Here is a 24,047-nt window from a genome sequence, read left to right on the forward strand (position 1 = left end):
CCCTGAAACTAAAAATACACTATATGTGAACTAAATTGAATTTAAATAAAGAATTAAAACAACAACAACACAGGGCCAGTCTCCATCCCAGAGTTTCTGATTTGGCTGGTCTTGCATAGAGCCTGAGAATTTGCATTTCTAAAAAGCTCCTAGTTGAAGCTGTTGCTGTTGTCTGGGGACCACATTTTGGGAATCACTTGAAAGCCAGAATCACTAAATTATTTGTAGGGGAGTGCCTAAAAAAAAGAAGGAGGAGGAGGAGGAGGAGGAGAACCACCAACCCAGACCTTTGCCTTCCCCAAATGACTGCTCTGACATGTTTCCCAAGAAATCCTAAGTATTCATCAATTAAGTCAATGTATTTGTTTTCACTGGTAATTAAATTCCACTTACTTCGAAAAAAGTCTGAGGTAACTGAAGTTAACCTATCAGCAGAAACAGTCAATTTACCCAGTGAGCTCAGAGAAGTGCTTTACCTCTTGCGGGGGAAATGGCATACTCTGTTGCTCCTCCAATCTGCTGGCCATGGCCCTGACCCTGGTTCTCTCAAGCTAAGGTGGAGTGGAGTAGAGGTGGGAAACCAGGGCTGAGCAGATCAGCAGAGGTCGTGGAATAGGGGATAGACTCTAAGCTTTGGAAAGAAACTGGGATGTGACGTTAATAATCCTGCCAATGACCAACACAGTTAATGCCTTCACACACACACACATCATCTTAAAAGGGAGGCTCTCACTTCCCCATCCTTCCCCACCATTGGCCAAGCCAAGCCAGAAATAGAACACAGCTCACCTCTCAGGGACATCCCCTCCACTTCATCTCCAGAGACCGCATCTGCTGCTCCCAGAACAAGCTCTGTTCTCACAGCCACACAATTCACTGCTAAAACCCTAATCCTGAGAGTGGGGCTAGAGCCAGATGAGAGAAAATGCCAACAGGGCAAAAGCCTCATTCCAGATCCCAGATATGACTCTGCCACCTTCAAAATGGCAAGTGCTGCCTGCTGGCCCCAGCCAGGTCCACAGCCCACATCAGGAGCTTACGGAGACATTGGAGGGCTGTTGATGAAAACCACACCGTGGCCTGTGGCTTTTGCTTTCCTGAGTCCATTACTCCATCCGGGGGTGGGGGGCTCTAGGGAGGCTGTTTGGAGGGGGTCCACAGCATAAGGTCATGCATCACTTGCTGACTCCTCCCTGTGAAAGCAGAGAGTCAACATCCAGCCCACCGGAGACATGGGCCATTCTCACCCTGCTGATTCAAGGGTCAAAGGTCCTGGGGGAACAGTATTCAAGGGCCTCAGTGAACTGCCTTTTGCATCTCACAGTGGTTCCTCAGGAGCGTAAAATAGGAGAAGTGAAACCGAACATTCACCCCTGTAGCAGAGGAGAGGAAGAGCCCAGAGGCCCCTTGTTTGGGGCCCGTTATTTTCCAGTAGGTCACATGCAGGGCCTGGCCATGAAGGGTCTCACGGTGGCCGTCTTCTTCTGGACTCTGATATCTCCCAGCAGCAGCAGCAAGGCCTGGCCCACGCACACGGTCTGCCGGAATGGGAACCTGGAAGTGCTCTACCAGAGTTGTGGTAAGGTCTTTCAAAATATGCTATTTTGTGTTTACGGGGAAATGGAGGCCCTCAGATGAGGGCTGTTGTAGTGTTGAGTTGGGATTGGGAAGGGGTGAGAGAACCAGGACCCAGAGGCTTTCTCCACTTGCAGTGGGTCTGCAAGGCCATCGAGAGCCCTTGGGAGAAGGAGGAATGCAGGGTGGGGAGTGGGAATGAGTTTGAAAGAGCCACAGAGAGGACAAGACAAAGGCATTGAGTCTAAATAGACCAATTCACTAAAATGGCAGAGCCCAAAATGACCAAGGAGTCTACCAGATCATGAGACCCCATTAGCTCAAATTTAAGAAAAGATGCTTCTATTAGTCACCTCCACCCCAAAATGTACACCCCGACTACCTTCCTGGTTGAGTTTGCAAACTGAGTGAAATGATCTCGTATGTCAAAAGAGAAGATTCCTGCCTTCCAGTGACCCTCCTCAGCGTCACTGCTCACTAATTCAGCACGTACTCAATGCCAAGGTTTTTTCTAGGGCCAGATATAACCAAAGAGCATATGCCATGGTTATTACCTCAATGGGGCCAACATTTTTACCAACAAACCGTGCAAGCTAATGAGCAGAATTCAGGAAACAGCAGCTGTAGGTATTTGAACCAACACTTTGGATTATATATTGGTCTACAAAGGCTGTTAGAGCAGAGAACCACGGACTGAAGTCTTAAACAGCAGATATTTATTTTATCACAACTCTGGAAGCTGGAAGTCCAAGATCAAGGTGTTGGCAGGGTTGGTGTCTCCTGAGGCCTCTCTCCTTGGCTTGTAGGTGGCTGTCTTCTCCCTGTGTCCTCACACAGTCTGTCCTCTGTGCCTGGCTGGGTCCTAATCTCCTCTTCTTATAAGAACTCCAGTTCTACTCGATTAGGGCTCACCCACAGGACATCATTTAACCTTAATCACCCCTTGAAAGACCCTATCTTCAAATAAAATCATATTCTAAGGTACTAAGGGGTAAGTCTTCAACGTATCAGTTTGGTGGGGACAGAGGTATGCTTCCGTCCACAAGGGGGGCCTGAGTGCAGGACAGTGAGTTCAGCATCAGATCTCATCTTGAATGAGGATGAGAGGGACAGCCTCATGGAAAAGCGTGCCAGTGTGAAATATGACACTTCGAGGTAGACAGGAAGCAAAATGCAGTTTGGATGGAAGGAGCTGGAAAAGTGATGCTCTTTCAGTATTTAAATTGGCCTCATGGTAAGCTGGGGAGCAGAGATGTTGCCTTGGACCAGACAGCTGATCCGGCAGCTGCTATCCAGGGAGTTGCCGTGGAGAGGTTGGGATGGTCAGGCTGGTCTCTGGGGCCATTTGTCTGACTTGATTTCACTCTTTGAAAAAGAAGGAACACTGAACGTTGAAATGCACGAAAACCTTTTTTCTGATGTACAAGCGAATGAATGGCGAAATGCTGTAGGTGCTGATCTCATTACTCTCGCTCTTCCATGGGGATGGGACCCTTTCTGCTGGCATCTACGCATTGTAGGTGCAGCATGAGAAGCAAGAGTTGAGATGAATGGACTGCTCGGGATTTGTTTTTCCAATTCAACCTCCCATAAAAGGTTGCCATGGCTGGTCCCTCCCCCAGACCAGCCTGCAGCCTGCAGCCAAGCCTGGCACAGCCTTTCAAGTCACTGCCAAGAAAGACCAGAGAAGCGGATGCATCAGGAGAACAAAGCTTATCACCGGCCTCTGGGGATAACTCCTCCCTCCCTGTAGCTGCTCTAGTCACCAAATGTCAACAAGCCCTGCTCCGGCACTCAGAGGAAAGGGATGGAGGAAATGCAGCTCTCACTGAAGAGTAGTGGGAGGATCAGACCATTCAACAACAGGGTAAATGCTCTGTGTTTAGAAGGACAGAGGCATGTATCATGCACCAGGGGTCATGGTAGTTGGAAAGGGTTAGTTTGGGGGTCTAAACATGCCAAGGGAAGGGACATCAAGCTTGACCTCAACCTCGAAGAAGAATGACAAAAATGGTAATCATAACGCCTTATGTCCGTGGGAGGTTTACAGGTATTCAGGACTTCCTATGCGTTACTACTCTACCGATGTCTAAATCAGAGTTAGAGATGCCAGGGAACTCTTCCAAGGTCACACAGGTAATTGGGCAGAATTGTTTCCGGAGAGCACAGAGGAGGCAGGAAGTAAATATCTGCGGAATCAAAATGACTTGATCCCAGGCCCGGCTGACTCTGGAGCTTGTGTTTTAATCTCCGGCTGTCTGGAGTTTCGTCAAAAGGCAGGTGGATGGAAGTGGGGCATGGGAAGGATAACTTGGCACAGAGAATGGCATGTTGACAGCAGGGAGAGGTGACCAGGCATAGAGTTCAGTTGGCTGCAGTAGGGCTGGAACACAAGGGGTAAAGTAGGAAGGGTGGGGAGAGCCTAGGTGTGATGATGAATTTTATGTGTCACATTGATTGGGCCACAGGAGGCCCAGAGAACTGGTTAAACACTTTCTGGGTATGACTGTGAGAGTGTTTCTAACCATTAGTGCTGAAATCACTGACCTGTGTGAAAGCAGATCACCTTCCCCAGTGAGGGTGGTCACCATCCAATCTGTTGAGGGCCTGAAGAGAACAAAAAGGTGGAGGAAGGAAGGATTCACTCTCCGTCAGCCTGATTGTAAGCTGGGACTTTGACCTCCTGCTTGGAGCGCTCCTGGCTTTCAGGCTCGCCCTGGGATCTTCAGACACACCACCAGCCTTCCTGGGCTTCCAGTTTGCAAATAGCAGACCATAGGGCTTCTCAGCCTCCCTAACCACATGAGCCAGTATCTTATGATAAATCTCTTTAATTATAAATATTTTTTTCTAGTATATATTTCCACTGGTTCTGTTTCTCTGGAGAACCCTAATACAATACGAGACAAGGTTGGGCTGCGTCCCCTGGGCAATGAGGAGATTACATTTGGAAAGATTCCCTCAGGGAATGGATGGAAGTTTGAATATTAGCTTGAAAGTTATTCGAGACCACAGCCAAGGTTTGTAGCCTATAGAATCAATAATCGAGGGGGTGCCTGGGTGGCTCAGTCAGTTAAGCCTTCAGCTCAGGTCATGATCCCAGTGTCCTGGGATCAAGCCCCATGTCCGGCTCTCTGCTCAACAGGGAGCCTGCTTTTCCCTCTCCCTCTGCCCCTCCCTCCTTTTTGTGCTCATGCACACATGTGCTTACTCTCTCTCTCTCTCTGTCAAATAAATCAATAAAATCTTTTAAAAATAATAATAATCCCGGAAAGAAGTATGACAGGTCAAACTAGTATCCTATCGAAAGCCTCAACATCAGAGGAAATCTTTGGTATACTCTGGTGTCAACAGAGAAGAAAGAAAGCAGTGCCCTGAATTTTCTCCAAAAGGTGGGTCCTGGCTCATCTCCTGAAAGCCACTGAGCCATCAGAGACTGAATAATCGCATACCCTTCCCCAGATGGAGATGGTCCTCCCTGTAGCTGCTGGATTCACAGCAGGGCACCCCCCCCACCCCTGCTCCCTAGACTTTCACGCTGATAACACAGAACAAAGGCCATGTGTTTAGACCCTCTATCCAACCCTGGTGTTCAGATCTCTTCAGTGTGTGTCAGGGGCTTCTAGAGTCTCAACATACACACAGATGTGGGGGCATCATCTGGCAAAAATAGAGGATTTACTGTTTTCTGGGTTTAGTGCTTCATTTTTTCCTTCTTGTTTCATTCAATAATTTTAGTGGGAGGGGCAGCTCTTAGGCCAGACACTGTTCTAAATAATACAAAAATCCTTGAGGAAAAAGAAAGAAACTCACAGAAAGTTGCTGGGCTCTGAACACTGACCAGGAAGTGAGCATAATTTTCTGAGAAAGCGGAAGTCCTGCTCTGTCCAACTGTTAATGCCACAGTAAAGACTGACAGAAGGGGGAACCAAAGCATCCTTTTATTAGATCATAAGACAATCCCCAGGGCTAGCAAAAGCCCAGGGACTTCACGCATTCCCATGCCACAAGTGTCCACCAGTGTATTTATTTATATTCTGTCTCTATCACACCAGCTCAGGAGATGGATTACAAAAGTCCACAGGTTTGGAGGATGAAACAGGTTGTGGGAAAACAGGTTGGATGTCCTGGAGACATCAGGAAACATACAACAGATGAGGCAGTGTGAGGAGTAAGATCCGTGGGTCTGAGCTCAGCAAACCTCATTCCAGCCATTGGGCAATATTCTCTGTCTCCTCTCCTTGATTGCAAAGTGGGCATATCAGTTTCCTATGGTGTACTAGTACGTACCACTTGGTGGCTTAAAATGACACACATGTATTCTTTTAGTGTCCCAGAGGTCAGAAATCCAAAGTCAACTTCACTTCGTGAAGGGCCACACTCCCTTGGAAACTCTAGGGGAGAATCTCTTTCTTGGACTTTTCTAGCTTCTACAACTATATTCCTTGGCTCATGGACCCTTCCTCCATCTTCAAAGCCAAAAGGCCAGCATCTTGCTTCAACATCTTGTTCTCATATTGCTTTCTTCTATGCCAAATCTCTCTCCACCTCTCTCTCTGAAGGGAACACTGAGATTAGGATAATCTCCCCATCTCAAGATCCTTAAATTAATCGCATCTACAAATTCTCTTTTGCTGTGTAAGATGACATCAGCAGATTCTGGGAATTAGGACATGGATATCTTTGGGAGCCCTCATTTATCCCAGTACAATAGAGATTATAATTTTACCTACCTCTCAGGGCCATGGGAGGATTAAGTAAAAGGATTGTATGAAAAGTGCTTAGTACATACTTAGTACATAATTCTTTGCTGCTAATGTCTTGCAAGCAAGACATTTTCTAGTCAATAGAGGTGTATTTGATTATGACCTTCCTCGAAACCATATCAAACAAGGAAATTACATCACTTGCAAAATAAAATCCATTTTTAAGAAGTCTAGCCTTTCCTGATACTGGGATGAACTCTGAGAGGAATTTCTACCTGGAGCAATGTGACTCCCATCCACTGTTTCTCATGGAAACAAGGAGCAAGGATTCATCACTAAAACACAACTCAGGATCGCTTTTGCAAATGGCCCCGGTGGAAGCTTCCATGAATGGTACAATTGCAGGTCTGGATTGCTCAAGGGAAAGTTAGACTGCCTATAGGACTGGATGAGACACATGTGCTCCAGGCAGACTTCCATGACTCGTATTGTTGCCATTGTTGTTTGCTGTTTGGGTTGTTTTTTTTTTTTTTTTTAAAGATTTTTATTTATTTATTTGACAGACAGAGATCACAAGTAGGCAGAGAGGCAGACAGAGAGAGAGGAGGAAGCAGGCTCCCTGCTGAGCAGAGAGCCCGATGCGGGCCTCGATCCCAGGACCCTGAGATCATGACCTGAGCCGAAGGCAGCGGCTTTAACCCACTGAGCCACCCAGGCGCCCACTGTTTGGGGTTTTTTAATAAGCGTTGGCAAGCAGAGATCTAGGTTGTAATTTTTGACAAGAACATTGAGTGTGAACTTAATTTTGTCATTTAACGTACTTTGATATGCTTTCACGTGTTTTGACATCAGCCAGGCCAAGAAGAGGGTCATAAAAAGTAAAAAACCTATGACATATACCTAAATGATTTTATGTCTCCCCTTTGATATCTCTGACAGTCAACCTGGCCATTTCAGTGGTTCCTAGGAGTAATCTAGGACAGGCACTGGCAAATGAAGCCCACAGGCCAAATTCCACATGTTGCCTGCTTTTAGATGGCCTGTGAGCTAAGAATGGTGTTTACACATTTAGGTGGTTACAAGATTCAAAAGAAGAAGAATATATGTGACATATGAAATTACATGAAATGTCAATTTCTGTGTCCATAAAATTTTATTGGAACATGAACACACTCATCTGTTTCTCCTATAAGTAGGGTGATAGTGACTATATGACCACAGATCCTGAAATATTAACTATTTGGCTTTTTGCAGAAAAACTTTCCTGCTCCCTGGTCAAGGGTAGGAAAGAATCTCTCAAGCTGTTCCCCACCTCAGAGGCTCTAGTTCTGTGTCTTCTGGATGATTTTAGCCATACAGAAGCTGTGTGGCCATGTAATCTTGACACCAAAACCACCATGAGTGAAGGAATTCATAAGATACCTTTGAAAACATCATCAGTTCCATAATAATCTCCAGCTGCTACATGGCATTTTATAATTCATAATGTCCCTTCATTTAATAAGGTCTCATTCAATCCTTACAAATAGTCCTATGAGGTGCATAGGATATTTATCTCCATGTTCCAGATATGGAAACTGAAGCATGTACACCTTAACTATCTTATCATGTAACATAGACTGAGCCATGAGACAGCCCTAAGTGTCTGACTCCATGCCCAGGGACTCAGAGCTACATTAAGGAATTCCAGTAGGGAGCAACCCATGCCGTCTGATCCGAGAAGCTCAGGGTAGGGATAGGGAGAAGAGATCGCTCAAAAACGAAGTCTTTGGGTGAGGAAGTGAAAGCCCTACCCTAGCAGAAGCAGGAAGAGGAGGAAGGGTGGAGGGAGGGAAGAAGAAGAGGAGGAAGAGAGCGATTTGCTTTCTGATTCGATCCCTCCAGCCTCCCCTCTCTGCATGCACTCAGAGCGGGGTCTGTTTGGCTCTTCCCAAGTATCCATCAGGGACCTGTAACAGCCGTAGAAGAGAAGGAGCACCCACATTGGCATTCATCAACCCATGGACCAAGTTCATATTCATTGCAAGATGTTCAGAAATGACATCTACCAAAGCTTTTTAAAAAGCAAATGAAAGTTCATTCTCTTACCAGCAAGATCAGCGTATTTTTCAGATGGAGCCCCCTGCCCTGCCGTGAGGCTGGCTTACTTATTTTATAGGGAAACCTTATTTCCCCCACATCTGACAACAATTTTCAGGGTGGAGAAGCTGGTGAGTCGGGAGGGGAGGGGAGTGGTGAGGGAGCTCTATCTCCAGCAGTAAGTTGAGGGCAGTGGGTGGTTCCTAAGGGTCAGCCACCTGGGAGGTTCCAGGGTCAGGGGACCATGGCCTCTGGTCACCATGCTTCACACTTAACACCTGCTGTTCTCTCCCTGAAGGCAGGCAGCCTGGTCCCTATCTGCCCAAATAGGTTTTGCATGTGTGCTGAAGTTTGCAGCAGGGCAGGCACTCTATCTGACCTCCAAAAAAAAATCTTTAATTACAAAGTCAGAATCAGGTCACGTGCATCTGAGTAATCCGTCAAGATAGTCAAACAGGACAATTAATCAGACCTTAAAAATGCAAAGCAATGCTGGCAACAACTCCTCCAAAATAAGGGTAAACCACAAATGACCTGGCTGAAGAGCAAAGCATGTTGAAAAAATGTTGGTAAGAAAGTTATTTTAAAACTGCCCTGGAAGGAAAGGCGGCGGGGAGGGAGGGGGGCCTGCTTTCCTCAAAGTCTAGTAATTGTGAAGTAAATGGAGCATAAAACAACACAAAAGAAGCAACACTATCAAAAAATATATCATAATAATGGAAAATATCACCCCCCACATAGTCATTTAACAGTACTTTAAAATATTACACACAGAAAGCAATTTCTCTCTTCCTTTATTTTCCTGGATTAATAGGGATATAAATACTGTACAATTAGAGAAAAGCAGACAAGTAGGCGGGGAGACAATGATGCCATTTCAAAGGGATAAATGGGCACGCAAGATGAAACAGTTGGTGCAGCCACTTTGGAAAACAGTGTGGAGATTCCTCAAGAAATTAAAAATCGAGCTTCCCTATGACCCTGCCATTGCACTTTTGGGTATTTACCCCAAAGATACAGATGTCGTGAAAAGAAGGGCCATCTGTACCCCAATGTTTATAGCAGCAATGGCACGGTCGCCAAACTGTGGAAAGAACCAAGATGCCCTTCAACGGACGAATGGATAAGGAAGATGTGGTCCATATACACTATGGAGTATTATGCCTCCATCAGAAAGGATGAATACCCAACTTTTGTAACAACATGGACGGGACTGGAAGAGATTATGCTGAGTGAAATAAGTCAAGCAGAGAGAGTCAATGGTCACATGGTTTCACTTCTTTGTGGAGCATAACAAATAGCATGGAGGACATGGGGAGCTGGAGAGGAGAAGGGGATTGAGGGAAATTGGAAGGGGAGGTGAACCATGAGAGACTATGGACTCTGAAAAACAGCTTGAGGGTTCTGAAGGGGTGGAGGGTGGGAGGTTGGGGGAGCCCGGTGGTGGGTATTAGAGAGGGCATGGATTGCATGGAGCACTGGGTGTGGTGCAGAAACAATGAATACTGTTAGGCTGAAAAGAAATTTAAAAAAAAAAAAAAAAGATGAAACAGTAAGCTGCCAGGAGCATTGCGAGGTCCTTTTGCTCAAACATAAAGTCAGAAAGTTGATATTAGTCATGATAGTAGCTATATGCCATAAAATTACTATCATTTTTAATGTATATTTATTAAATATATATAAATATGAGTGTCAACATTGAGGTGCAGACTTTTAAAGATGGGGAAAATATTTTTAAATAGATATTTATATGAATATATATATATATATATATATATATATATATATATATATATATGAGTGTCAACACTGAGATGCAGACTTAAAGATGGCACAAGGAAAAAGTTGAAAGTGAAGAGGAGCTGGAGGAGAACTAATCTTGTAGGTGAGCTCTGGTCACCAAGCCACTGAGTTCCTTCTGGCTTCTGTAAGGTCCTTTCAGCCAGACCTCCAAGGCATTGTGAATTCTCCCAAGTATTTTTTTAATGAACATGCAATGTATTATTTGTTTCCGGGGCACAGGTCTGTGATTCATCAGTCTGACACAATTCACAGCACATACCATAGCCCATATTCCCAAGCACTTTTTTAAAGAGATACTAAGAGATGCTAAGTCCCTTAGGGGCTAGGGACCTAAGGGGGGTGGGGGCAGCCAAGAGGGAGTCCAAGAGGCTCTTTGGTGCAGACAGGAAACGTCTTCCTAGGTGCTGTTCACTGTTCTTTCCATCCTCAAGCAAATTCATGAGAAGCAGATTTGCTCACGTTTTTGGAGTAGAATCTTTGAAGAGGTAGAGATGAGAGAGGACGGTTGTCCAGCTCTGCTGCTCTTTTTGGGCAAACGACAACACAGACAATCTATTCCCGAAGCTGCCACAGTGTGAGGTCCAGGGCAAGGCTTCAGACACTGGACTACAGGAGGGGGAGCACGGGGGACCAAAGCAGCTTTTCTCCAGGCCAAGGAAAGTGCAGGTGAAAGAGCCCCTTTCCGGCCCCAAACTGTGCAGTTGGTGAACCTGACAGAGGCCATCAGGGGCCAGGCCCTTGGTGAAGAGGGAGCCCCCAGCTGGCAGAGGCCCCTGCAACGTAAGAGCAAGCTGGAAGGCACAACATAGGAGCAGTGCTGCTCACACATACTGGGCTGGCGGGGGGAGGGGGGGGGACAGATGCTCCCCTCCAAACCCCAAACAACAGGACTGGCATTTTAATGCAAAGAAAAGGGTGACCCACGCAGGAACCGTGTGCCGTGTGAGTCGATGTTCAGTCCTTTCTGGGATGCCTTGTAAAAGTGATATCCCAGTGTCCTGATGCAGCAGCTCTATCCTGGGGCCCTAGAGAGCCCAGTGAGCTTTGGAAGAGGGGCTCTGCGGTCTACCAGAAACAACTTTGACCACCGGTCCGGGTGCAGCCGATGGATTACTCATGCGCAGTGGGCAATGTGCGAGTCACATCCGCCAGCCTCCTCACGGGATTCAAGAAGGCATCATTGTGCGTCCCTTCTTGAAATTCTGTACCACTTCCCTCCACTCCTCCTCTGCCTTCAGGACAGAAGGGAGTGGTGACCAACCCAGTGGCGGGCAGAAGAAAAGATCCCCAGCCCAGAAAATGCTGCTTCCAAGCACAATTTACAATTGAAGAAGCGCTGCCAAGGGGCTCCCTTATTCGAAGCCTGACATATCCCCTTATGGCCAGGTGGGAACTGTGCCAGCCCCAGTGAGAAAATCCAGTACAGAGTGATCAGCGTTCCCTCTGCCTGTTAGCCGTTAGAATCTTGTCCCATAGCTGAGATCTTTCCTATTCAAGGGTCCTCCATATATTTTAGTGCTGTGTTTAATTTTCCTGTAGCATATTATAAAATCCCCTTAAACAATTAAATACGACTTACACGATTAAGTCAAAATTTTATAAATCAAATAAATTAATTTTATTACAGGCATACATACATTGGTCACACCTTTATTAATAGAATTGTCTTGAGCATTTAACCTAAAACACCAGATTTCCTTAAATGCTTTAAAATCTTTAAAAGCAGTCAAAGCAGATAAAAATTATCACAATGATTATTCCATTTACTACCCTTTTTGTTAAACTACAGTATCTTTCAGAATGTCTGTGATAGGGGTTTACATTTATGTCTTTAACAAGGTTACAGTGGCATTTACTCTTCCCTATAGACTTACATCTTCCTGGGGTTATAGTCATGCTTAGTTCAGTATTTTCCTAGGTGTCTAGGATGCCCCAGACCAAAGATATCACCTCAGACTAGCTGAGGATCCAGGTTCCAAGTTACCAATTCTTTGATTGTGGGATAGATGGGTGGTCAGTAAGCTGGCTTAAACTACTTCAACCTGAAGACCTGACGCCCCTTCCTTGCACATGTTGCTCACTGTCTTAGCATTATTATACATTAACCTGGTCTCTCAGCATTGCAGGAAACTTACACCGCCCGTGGTAATGTCAAAGGTATAATTAGAGGGGTTTTTTTTAGAGGAAATGATGGACTTTGTTTGCACAGTTGACACTCATCTGCCCAACATTTAGCTGACTCATCAGCTTTGAAGACAGCACTGAATTGTCCTTCTACTTGTATCTTCTGTGTGACTGCTAGTGCTGATTGGATTGTCGTCTAGCTTTCGAACCAAATTGTATATGAGACCTCTCTAGCTCATCAGTCCTTCTGTTTCTTTCTTATCTTTTTTTCCCCCTTGCTCAGTCACAACTCTTGGTCCTTACTCTTACTTACTTCCAAAAGTAGAGAAAAGTGCATTGTTCTCCCTGGTCTATCCATAGGGGTGGAAACACTCTGAATCTTCTAAGGTCTAAGAATGAGGCTACGTGCTCGTCTAGTGCTTGGGATGTGACCCGACTTCCTTCCTGCCATTGTTACGGCTGCAGCTCCCAGACATGCTTGCTAAGTAATTCTCAAAGACAGAGTCATGAGAGATGAGGTCTTCAAGAGCTCAAAACAACAGGCCCTGTCTTTCTGCCTCCTCCCAGCAACTGTCTGGTATTGCCAATTGTGTTTCCCCAACCAACAGAGAGCAAGTTCCCAGGGGTGTCCTCCTGCCCTACACCTTCTCTGTCAGGGATGGGCATGACAGGCCACACTAGCATTTCCTGGCTGTCTGTTTACAGGTCTGAGGCAATGGTTGCTAATCAGAATTCACAGTGGCTGGGCAGCTACAAATGGAGGAGAGGGACACCCGTGGTGAGGTTCCTGGAGCAAGTCTACTGCTCTGTGAGGCCAAGGATCAGTTTCTGACAGTCTGCCTTATGTTATCTATTGTGGTCATGGGTGCCACATGACCATCTATTTCTCCACATGCCTGGCATTTGCAGGCACATGGAGAGGGATCAGTATTCTGCCACTCCTTGTCCATAGGCTCGGGGCAAACGGGGGACCTCTTATAAAATTGGGAAATGTCCTAGACAGACAGAACTTCAGGGCTTTCATCCAATTGCCTCCTTGTTGGGAACAGCTTGAGACAGAGAGGAAATCAATGTGTCCTAACCATAGCCACAAATCTTCATGGAAGCTGAACCCAGTGGGATCTCCCACGCCAGTGCTGCTTCCTCTCACAGCATAAAAGCCATGATGGATAAATTAACACAATTTCAGATCAAAGACATTGTGTACAGCAAAATCAGCCCTCTCTTTCATACCTATATCCCCAAAGTGTGAAAGTTCCTCTTCCTGGGCATCTCTTCTCTTAAGACAATTTTTCCACATCCTTTCTTGCCCAGGATCCTATCAAACAAAAGCCATTGCATATACAGAAGACCTATGGAGACTCACTTATAATACTGAGAGGAACAGTGGCTCCATAAATATAGTCTGATTGCAGATCTTACATAGAAATGACTTAGTTTTATAAAGCAGTAAAAGCAAGAGCATGTTTAGAATAGAGTTGCCTTGTTCTGTGGTGTGAACCTCATAAGTAATCTGACAGTAGCTAGTAAACAAATCACCAGGGCAGGAGACACTTAATCAGCATATGATAGGTGACTTGGACCCCTAAAGCCCTAAAGGTTAATGCCAGCTTCCTACTTCCTCTGGTCTTTTCTCCATATGTAGAAAAGCTTGCTAAATATAGCCAACTTCAGCCATCCAACAAATGCCTAAATGCCCAAAACCTTCAGCCCTCACTCCATTGGAGTCAGCTATCTTGTGTCTGAATCCTGAGCTATTCCAAAAGGGAAGTACTAGGAGCTTTGATTCCCCGCAGAGACTCTAATTTCAAGCCTGACCTACACTGAGCTGTTTGGGATTCAAGTAGAGTGGAGTGTGGGCAGGAAGATAGTTTTTCCAGGGTGGACAATAGCTTTTCTGCCTCACACTTGGCTTTGGTTTTAACTAAGTTAAAGAGCAGTACTTAAGTGAGTGTGTTTGTTTAAAAAAAAGAAGAAAAACTGAAGAAAAATTACCAATGGCTCTTGGTTTATTTAAATCAGTGGTTGAACAAAGCACAGGCTTGCTAGCAGGTATCAAGTGTCCTGATTTTTGGATGCATAGCTCATCTTGTAATAAAATGTAGGAAGTCTCCAGGAACCAAAACAAAGAGAAAGCCCAGAGGTAGAGGAAAACCAGCACTGAAGTCTTGTCCACTCTCAGAAAATTTGCCTGTCTCCAAGCACCAGAACTCAGGCTTCAGTGACGGTGTGGGAGTCTGGCAGCATCGTCTTGTGCTATGCAAGATGGGAAATTGACTCCTTCAGGAAGTTCGGTCCTTCAAAACATTATAGCCACAATTTTAAAAAGTGAATAAGAAGAAAAAAATAATAAGTCAGCAAAAGTAAAAGACAAGGAAACTTATCTAACTTTCCTGGCCTCTGGAGAAATAAGTTTTCCCCAAGAATTAGCTGCAGACCAGAAAGCCCATAGGCTTGGGGTCCAAATGTGTATTATCTTCATGATCCAGGAAACCCCAAGCCTAGAAATTAAATCACAGATTTTTTTTTTGAACAAACATAATCCGGAGTTTGCCTACAAAAGATTCCCAGTAAAGACACTTTCCAAGCGATACTTCAGAAAGAAATAAAATGATCTCTCCGAAGCTGGTTTGGACATGCAAGATGGAATGGCAAGCAAAGAATTAGAAAACTCAAATAAGCAATGAATGTAAGGATGATAATAATGTCTAATTTGAAAAGGGAATGTATTTGCTTTCCACTGTTGCATAACCAATTACTGTAAAACCTAGCAGCTTCAAACCACAGATATTACCATCTCACAGGTGTTCTCTGCAGGAGTAGTTGGGTGTCCCTGACATGGGGTCTCTTGAGAGCCTGGTCAAGGGGTTGGTCTAGGGTGCAGCCGTCTTGAAGCTTGACTGGGATAAGATCTGCTCCCAAACTCCTATGACTACGTGGCTAGAGTCAGGCCCCAGAAGGTCACTCCGAGCTCACTCACATGGCTGTTAGCAGGATTCAGGTCCTCCATGGCTGTTGGTTGGAAGCCATTGGTTCTTTGCCATGATAGCGTCTCTACAGGGCCACTCACAGCATGGCGCCCTGCTCCCACAGAGCAAAGGCTCTAAGCAAGAGAGCATAAGAAGGCAAGAAAGGCCTTTGTTTGTTTGTTTGTAGCCTAATTTCAGAAGCAACGTCCCACCACCTTTGCCATGCTCTACTGCTTAGAAGCAAGTCACTAGGTCTCAGGGGGAAGTTTTGCATAAGGGTGTGAATTAGGAGCAGGGACCACTGGGAGCCATACTGGAGGCTGCTTACCAGAAAGCAATAATTCAGCACAAACTACAGGATAATAATAGCACCTGAAGGAAGGAGCTGGTGAGGGGACATAAAGCATTCTGATGACCTTGTCCTTGTAATTTTTGGGGAGAGGGTTAAATTCATGTTTACTTCAGCAAAACAAAAAACTTCTATTGTCATATGGTTATACAACAGTGTGACTATACTTAACATTACCAAACTGTATGCTTAAAAATCATTAACATGATAAATGTAATGCTGTGTGTTTTTTACCACAATAATAAATAAATAAATACATACCAGGAGAAAAGCACAAAAAAAGTAATGTTTCATTTTATGCTTTATTAAGTAAAATTTTCAGGTTAGAAATTCAAGGGTAACTACTTAAAAACTAGCAATGTTGTATATTACTTTCAAATTAGTAAAAAGGAAAAAAAAAAACACTTGAATCAAAATGTTAGAAAGAAGGGGACAAAGGAGCATATAAACATCAGGGCATTAAGGAAAGAAAACCCAATAATAAATAAGAAATAATTACAAATGTATTAGAGATTCTCATATGTAAAAATTGACTAAGGTAAACCGAATTTTAAAGAATACTAGATTGAACTTTTAAAATCAGCTCTCCGGGGGCACCTGAGTGGCTCAGTCAGTTAAGAGTCTGGCTCTTGATCTCAGCTCAGGTCTTGATCTCAGGGTTGTGAGTTCAGTCTCCATGTTGGGCTCCATGGTGGGTGCGGGGAGCCTACATAAAAATATATAAAAAATATAGACCTGGGGCACCTGGGTGGCTCAGTGGGCTAAAGACTGCCTTCAGCTCAGGTCACGATCCTGGTTTCCTGGGATCGAGCCCTGCATCGGGCTCTCTGCTCAGCAGGGAGCCTGCTTCCTCCTCTCTCTCTGCCTGCTTCTCTGCCTACTTGTGTTCTCTGTCAAATAAATAAATTAAATCTTTAAAACTATATATATATACCTAGAACATACCTAAAATACAGACCCACAGTGAACGTCAGATTTAATGGCAAAACACTGGAACTATTTCCTTTAAAAGCAAGGAGGAGATAAGCCTGCCATCCAGTCCTGCACTGAAGGCCCCAGCCAGCCTTCTAATCAGTAAGACAAGAAAAATAAAATATTTAAGGACTTAAAAGGAGGGAACAAAAATGTTATTATACACATGCAATAAGACTGGCCATGCAGAAAAAAAACCCAATTTAAAATTATTGGAATTGATAAGAGAGTTGCCTGAACAATTTCTTTGGGGACCAATGTCTGACAGAATTCCTGGCGATAGCTAGCGCGGGTAGCTTTGGTGAATTCATTTTCACAGCTGCCGCGTAGATAATTAGTCGTATTGACTACAATTGCATCCATTCTCCTTTTGATTAATATTTCGGTTGCTTCCAATTTTTTATGATTACACACTGTTGGCAGCACTTATTATTTATATCTCTTTGTATCAGAAAAGGTTTCCCAGCCCAGGACTTTTCTTTCCACTTCTCCCAGGTTTAAGCCTGAACAAATTCCAAAAATTTGGAATTGCTCTAGGTTCACCAGCCTTGTCTAGTGATGTTTCCACACAACAACAGTTTTTTAAATGTCATGTTCTGAAAACACATGAACAGATGGCAAGAAAAGGCTGAACAATATCCGCATGGTTACAGCCATGACGTGAAAGAGACAGGTGAAGAGCTGAGTCAGGGGTCTACGTAAAACTTCGCTGCGATTAACATGTGCTTCATTTAACCTGAGTGTGGGCGGGGGGAGGGGGAAGCAGGAAGGCCGTGGGCATTCGGCATGGGCGCTATTCTCATTTATCAATTTGAAATCAGGTTTCCCGTCTTATTTTTCCTGTCAGTTTGCTATCTTTCAGTATAATTTTTTTTTGTTATTTTTAGCACAAGTATTTTTAATCTTCTAATCAGGAGGGAAGTAGTAGGATTGTGTTGATTTGGGAAGCAGAGAAATGAGCCCTTTCTTTGCTTAGGGGTTTATTTTGCTGGTAGATGGGCTGCCAAGCCAAAGGCAGTGGGTCCCTTTCTCCTCTGGCATCGACCTCTAGCTTGTAGTCCTATGTTATTCATGCTATGGGGTCTTATTTCCAGGGTGGTCTATCACACAAGTGGCAGAGTGCTAACGAGAAGTTTCCCATAGAAACATCTCCCTCCTCCCCAACAGGGAGAGATCTATTGCAGATCTGGGACATCCAGAAAACCTATTCTGTCTCCATCTCACAATGTGGGGGATACAGGAAGACATGGTGAACTGGTTTGGAGAATGTGGAATTCTGCTTCCCTGATTTCAGTACAAGACCCTATGGCAGAAACTCTGGTACCCACCTCACCATTTCAGGAGATCTCCATGGTACCTTTAGGAAGTATTAATTCATGCCCTGGAGATTCTGTACCTCTTATTCTCTAATAAAAAAGGAGTCGGTGATTCTCCTTGAACACTTCCTCTTCCTTCAAAGGCCTCTCTATGAGGGTGCCCTGCTCTTCATTCTACATCAGGGTGGTCACATCTGGAGACGGGGTCCCTGAATGGCCCCTTGGTCAACTTGCTAACAGTGATGAGGAGTGATGAGGAGGATCTTAACACATGTTATAGACTGAATGTTTGTATCCCCTCAAAATTCATGTGTTGAAGCCCTAAACCACAATGGTGTTAGGAGGTGATTAGCATTGGATGAGGTCATGCGAGGGGCCCCATGCTAGAACTAGGGTCTTTTTTTTTTTAAGATTTTATTTATTTATTTGACAGACAGAGATCACAAGTAGGCAGAGAGCCAGGCAGAGAGAAAGGAAGGGAAGCAGGCTCCCTGCTGAGCAGAGAGCCCGATGCGGGGCTTGATCCTAGGACCCCGGGATCATGACCTGAGACGAAGGCAGAGACTAGGGTCTTTAGAAGAGGAAGAGACCAGAGCAAGCTCACTCTCTCTCTGCTACACAAACACACTTTGAGAAGGAGGCCATCTCTACCCCAGGAAGAGGGCCCTCACCACAAACCACATCAGCCCACACCTTGAACATCCAACCTACAGAACTATGAGAAATCAATGTCTTTTGTTGAAGCCCCCGATCTGTGGTATTTTGTCATACCCACCCGACAGACTGAGACAACACGTCAGCTCTGTCAATAGGCTTGCTTCCTAGGAAAAGTGTAAATTTATTTTTTTTTCCTCTTGTGAGTCTGATGGGGGATTGGAGGCAGCATGGACAATTCATTACCATGCGTGGGGAGAGCAGTACCCGAGGGGGATGAAAAATACATCAAGTTGATCTCATACCAGAAAGCATTAGGGAAACAAATCTCAAGAATTAACACTTGCTCTGCAGGCCTCCGTATGATGGAGTGTGGCCAAGATCGCCTCCCAAGCCCTGCGGGCAGCATTGGGAAGGAAGTCTGGTGGCTAAGGAAGGAGCTCCCTGCCACAGTCATCCAAGCCTACCCACCCCGTATGAGCATCAGCAATAATCAGCCATGGCTGCCTGTGCACATCACGGCTCCTAGTGTTTGAATCATTCCTGGGAACATTCTTCTCATGTCACAGAGGGAGTCTCGTCCCAATCCCCAAGGCTGAGCAGGTGCAGAAGTTACGTGACCCCTGCCCAGCACAATGAGCTCTTCCTGTGATTTTTCTCCAGGGAACACGCTTCTCCATCAAGAATTTTTCTTTAAGAGGACCTGCCTACATGGCTGGAGAGAGTGTAAAATGTATAGCCACTCTGGAAAACAGGGAGGGTTCTTTCTTAGAAAACTAAACATACATTTACCATAGGACACAGCCATCCCGGGGCTGGGCATTTATCCCAGAGAAATGGAAACAACATAGTTCATAAAACCTGTATGTGAAAGATCACAAGGGCTTTATTTGTGATTGCCTTAAACGGGCCAAATGTCCTTCAGCAGGTGAATAGTTAAACAAACCATGATCCATCCATATAGCAGAATACCACTCAGCAACCAACACGAATGAGCTATTGATACACACCACCACCTGAATGATCTCAAGGACATTACACCAAATGAAAAAAAAAAAGAATCCTATCTCAAAAGGAAGATCCGTTTATAGAACATTCTCAAGATGACAAATTATATTGATGGAGAACAGATCAGTGGTTGCTAGGGGTAGGGAAGGGGATAATTATCAAAGGGAGCACTAGAAAGATCCTTTGTGTCTGCTTTTTGACTGTGGTGGTGTTTATAGGTGATACAATTACATAGAACCACGCATGCACGTGTGTGCACAGACACACACACACGCATGCGTGTAAAAACTGCTTAAATCTGCAAGTGGTCTGTAGATGGTACCCGGGCTGAGGCCTTGGCTCTGAGATCCAGTTGTGTAAGAAGTCACCATGAGTGGCGGCAGGTCAAGGATACACAGGACCCCTCTGTACTCTTTTTTTTGCAACTTCTTGTAACTCTATCATTATTGCAAAAAAAAAAAAGTTTAAAAAAAAAAGGCCTGGCCTTTTTGAGCCCAAGGTCCCGCATCTCACTTTCGGGGCTTTTGTCGACGGTACAGGTGCTGAGCCCCACAGTGTGGGCTCCACAGCCCCTGCCTCCAGGACGTCTGAGAGACAGGCACCAGAAGGAAGTGTGAAGCTTAATGTGGTGCTAAGTAGCTCCTTCTACAGGTGAGGAAAGGGAACTCGGTGAGGTGGGGTGATGGCTAGCTGTCACCTTGACTTAAATTCTGAGTAGAAGTAGCTACTCCTAGTGCGCCTACTAAGAGTCCCCTCAGATGGTTTGCCTAGAAGGCCAAAGTGAGACAAGGCTGGAGTTTTTGTTTTTATAGAGTATGTGCATGTGGGGGGGGCAGGGAGGGGTATTTAAGAGCTACAAAGGGTAAGGTGGTGTGTGCACCTGCACATCAGCAATACAGTCGTGCAATTCCCCCATGACAGTCAGATGTTCAGCGGAGCCAGACAAAATGTGAGAACTCAGAGCTCACCAGCAAGACACAGGCCGGGGACTGATGGCAGAGGCCCTTCTTCTTCTTCTTCTTCTTCTTCTTCTTCTTCTTCTCCTTCTCCTTCTCCTTCTCCTTCTCCTTCTCCTTCTCCTTCTCCTTCTCCTTCCTCTTCTTCTTCTTCTTCTTCTTTTTTTAAGATTTTATTTATTTATTTGACAGACAGAGATCACAAGTAGGCAGAGAAGCAGGCAGAGAGAGAGCAGGTGAAGAAGGCCCCCCGCTGAACCTGATGCGGGGCTCGAATTCAGGATCTTGAGATCATGACCTGAGCTGAAGGCAGAGGCTTAACCCACTGAGCCACCCAGGCACTCCCACAGACTGAAGACAGACAGAAGAACCTATAGAGGTTCTTCTTAACCCCACAGAAACTGGTGCTCCATCAAGATTGGCTGCTTCTTGGGAAATACACAGGAAGAAGGCAGAAATCGATCTTTCTGGTACATTCTAAACAACAGAAGAAAGAAAATGAAGTCTTCCGGACTTTCCAGGATCCTTCCAGAGGTGACTCTAGGATCTTTAGGGTCTGTGTATGTTCAAACACAAACCACCCACTTGTGACCTCAAGTCTTTGAAGAACTTGAACTGGCTGCCCTATTTTAAAGAATTTATGTATTTATTTAAGAGAGAGACAGAGAGTGGGGGAGTTGGGGGAAAAGCAGAGGGAATGGGACAAGAAGACTCCACACAGAGTGAGGAAAACCCGACATGGCACTCGATCCCACAACCCGGGGTCATGACCTGAGCCTAAACCAAGAGTCAGATGTTTAATGGACTGAGCCACCAGGTGCCCTGAACTGGCTGCATTTATTATATTCAAGGTGAACCTTACAAATGCAGAACGGACTTGATAACACAAAGGGCTTTGTTGACGTTCCCAGCAATTACAAGCTCTCTGGGACTTCAGAGTTTCTTCAGAGTTTCTGTGTATGCTGTTTCTGCCCCGAGTTTCCTGGCAAAGAGTTCCTGTAGACAGACAGTCTGCCTGGGTTCGTACTCCAGCCCCTTCCAGAGGTTCAGATGACCCTGTCCACTTTCCTTAAACCCTCCTTGCCTCAGTTCTCGGGACTCAAACAGAGAGATAATAAGCCTCGTACAACTTTTGCAAGGATTTGAGCTAATACACATATAGTGTTTCAAACAGCCCCTGCCTATGGTCAGAGCTACAAGTGTGACCCCCAGGGACCCTCCCCTGTAGACTGTGACTGGTTATCCATGACCACCCACGCTGGATTACACACACCTCCTTTGTTCCTCACCGTGCCTTGTAGCTACGCAGTGTGGAGACTGTCTTTTACCGTTCCTTTGTCCTTCTACGCTGTGTTCCAAAACATCAGGGGTTATGCCTAAAACAAACCTGCCTGTCTATCCTCACACCTTATACGGTGCTCAGTCCGTGGTGGGATCTCTGAACATGTTTGTGATTGGATCAATAAACAAGCAGTATTTGGCTTCTTGTCTCCCCTGTTGAAGTAACATCTTTACCCCATTTTCTGGGCATCCACCAAAAATGGAAAAGTCCAATCGTTAGCAGGTTCCACTAGCTGCTCTAGCTTCAAATTTATGTCCCAAACACAGCCGCACTGGAGGAACATTTACACCCCAGTCTGAGTACTGAGAATGTGGGGAAAACATGATCTTTTTTTTTTTTAATTTTTTTAAATTTTTTTTTATTTTTTATTTTTATTTATTTATTTTTTTTTTTAAGGCAAGGGAAAACATGATCTTTATGGCCCCTTGTGTTAGGAGAAGACAAATTGAGATGGAGACTTATTAAAAGGGAAATGTGTTAGCCAAACACTGGAGGAGGTAAATGAGCAGGTGAATCGTTTCCAAAATCACTTTAATCCCTTACTTCCCGCTGTCTGGTTGTTTGTCAACATTTCCTGAGTCGCCCAACCCACAATTATCCAGTAAGTATTACATAGCATAATCAGAAGAACAAGAGGTTATCAGAGTGGAGAATTTCGAAATAGGAAAGAGACTGTATGTTGTTGTTGTTTGGGTTTGTTTTTTTTTTTTTTTTTCATTCTCAAATTCTTACAGTGATCTTGTCTGTAGAGTTTATAGCTTAAACCCTACCTCCCTTCTGAAAATGAAGAAATTGTTCTTTCTGTGTAGCCTGTATTTAAGCCTATGTCCCGGAACACAGGCAGCCGCCAAAGAAGAAAAAAAAATATGCTCAGTACAAAGTAGATGGGAAAGTTGACATTCCATCCCCAAAGGTCATGGAGTTTTATGGACAGATATCAAACATACACAATATGACACACTTTGCCAAGAATGACACCCAACAACGCTCCTGAGACTAACTGTGGACCTTGGTCACCTTTATGGACACAGAGGGCAGAGGAAAGTAAATCCAATTAGGCCACAAAAGACACAGCTGATCTCTTAATCTCCTCCTTAATTAAGACCAGATTGTCTTTAATGTACAATCACAAGCTGGTTTTTGGTTTTTAACTTCAGGGATCACTTGGATCCCTACCCCAAGGGACTGCTCCTGTCTCAGCGCAGAGGTCTGAGTGAGCCCGTGCAGGCTTCCCACCTGTCCTCATGGCCAGGCTGCTCCCAGCCCACACCTCCCACTTCCCCTCACGTACCCTCCACCTTATGCTCCCTCTTCCCCGCAACAGCCCTCAGTATCTACCTTTTTAGCTCTATCCTCTTGGTCCCTGAGCCCGTATCTCAAACCTTTTCATGCCTGGGTAAGTGTTTGGCATTGAGTCAATGTTCCTGAAATAAAATAGAAAAAAATCTCTCAGGGGCTGTTCCAAGAATTCTAACTAAGCAGGAGCCCTGCCTTTCTTGCAAGATTCCTTTACAAGTCAGTGGGGTAGCTGCTAAGGCCCTGGGGTGCCTGGTGTGCGTCCAAGTCCTCAGTACTGAGACAATGAGAAATATTTCATTGTTTCTCCAGAGAAAGAAGCTAGAGGTGGGGGAAGGAGCCAGGAATAGAGTGAACCCTCCCCCTCCCCCAGCAATCTCAATAAAATCTATAAAATTTGTGAGAAGGTTTGTGAGGACATTTCTTGGGAAATTCACGAAGGGATTAAACTTTTAGCCTGGAATGATCCCTGGTAGATCTAGAAGCCCACCCCACCCAATGTGATCCTAAGCTCAGGGAATGAGTACACTACTTGGTGTGGCTTATGGCAGTGGTTTTTCTAAACGAGGCTAGACAATAGAAGTATTTAAGAATCGCGATGCCCAGGTAGTATCCAGAATGTCTAGGATGGGACCCAGGTATCGGTATCTTGACTGAACTCCCCAGGGGACCCCAGTATGTAGCAAAGTTTGAGAATCAGTGTTGAAGAACATCCCCCCACACTGGTTATGTTCAACACGATTCTATTTATATCTCAAGGACTGAGAGCCCCTAGCTGACATCCAGGTTTTATTTAAGAAATAATCTATTGAACTTTACTAAATTATTTTAATCCTAGAGTGCTCTTAACGTGAAAAAGAAAATTTTAAAAAGAAGTTGGTTTCATTTTGTATGGCCA

At 44.9% G+C, this 24,047-nt stretch overlaps 1 protein-coding gene across 1 annotated transcript in view; it reads left to right on the forward strand.

The window, feature by feature from the left end:
• The first annotated feature begins 1,245 nt into the window (after nt 1-1,245).
• Nucleotides 1,246-24,047, forward strand: part of LY86 (lymphocyte antigen 86) — a 58,478-nt gene continuing 35,676 nt past the window's right edge. The window contains exon 1 of the mRNA XM_082731181.1: nt 1,246-1,579. Coding sequence (XP_082587307.1) covers nt 1,441-1,579 — 139 coding nt within the window. The 5' untranslated portion in view covers nt 1,246-1,440. The remainder of the gene's footprint in view (nt 1,580-24,047) is intronic.

The sequence above is a fragment of the Mustela nivalis genome (genome assembly GCF_964662115.1).
Source record: "Mustela nivalis genome assembly, chromosome: 5".
Classification (NCBI taxonomy): Eukaryota; Metazoa; Chordata; class Mammalia; order Carnivora; family Mustelidae; genus Mustela; species Mustela nivalis.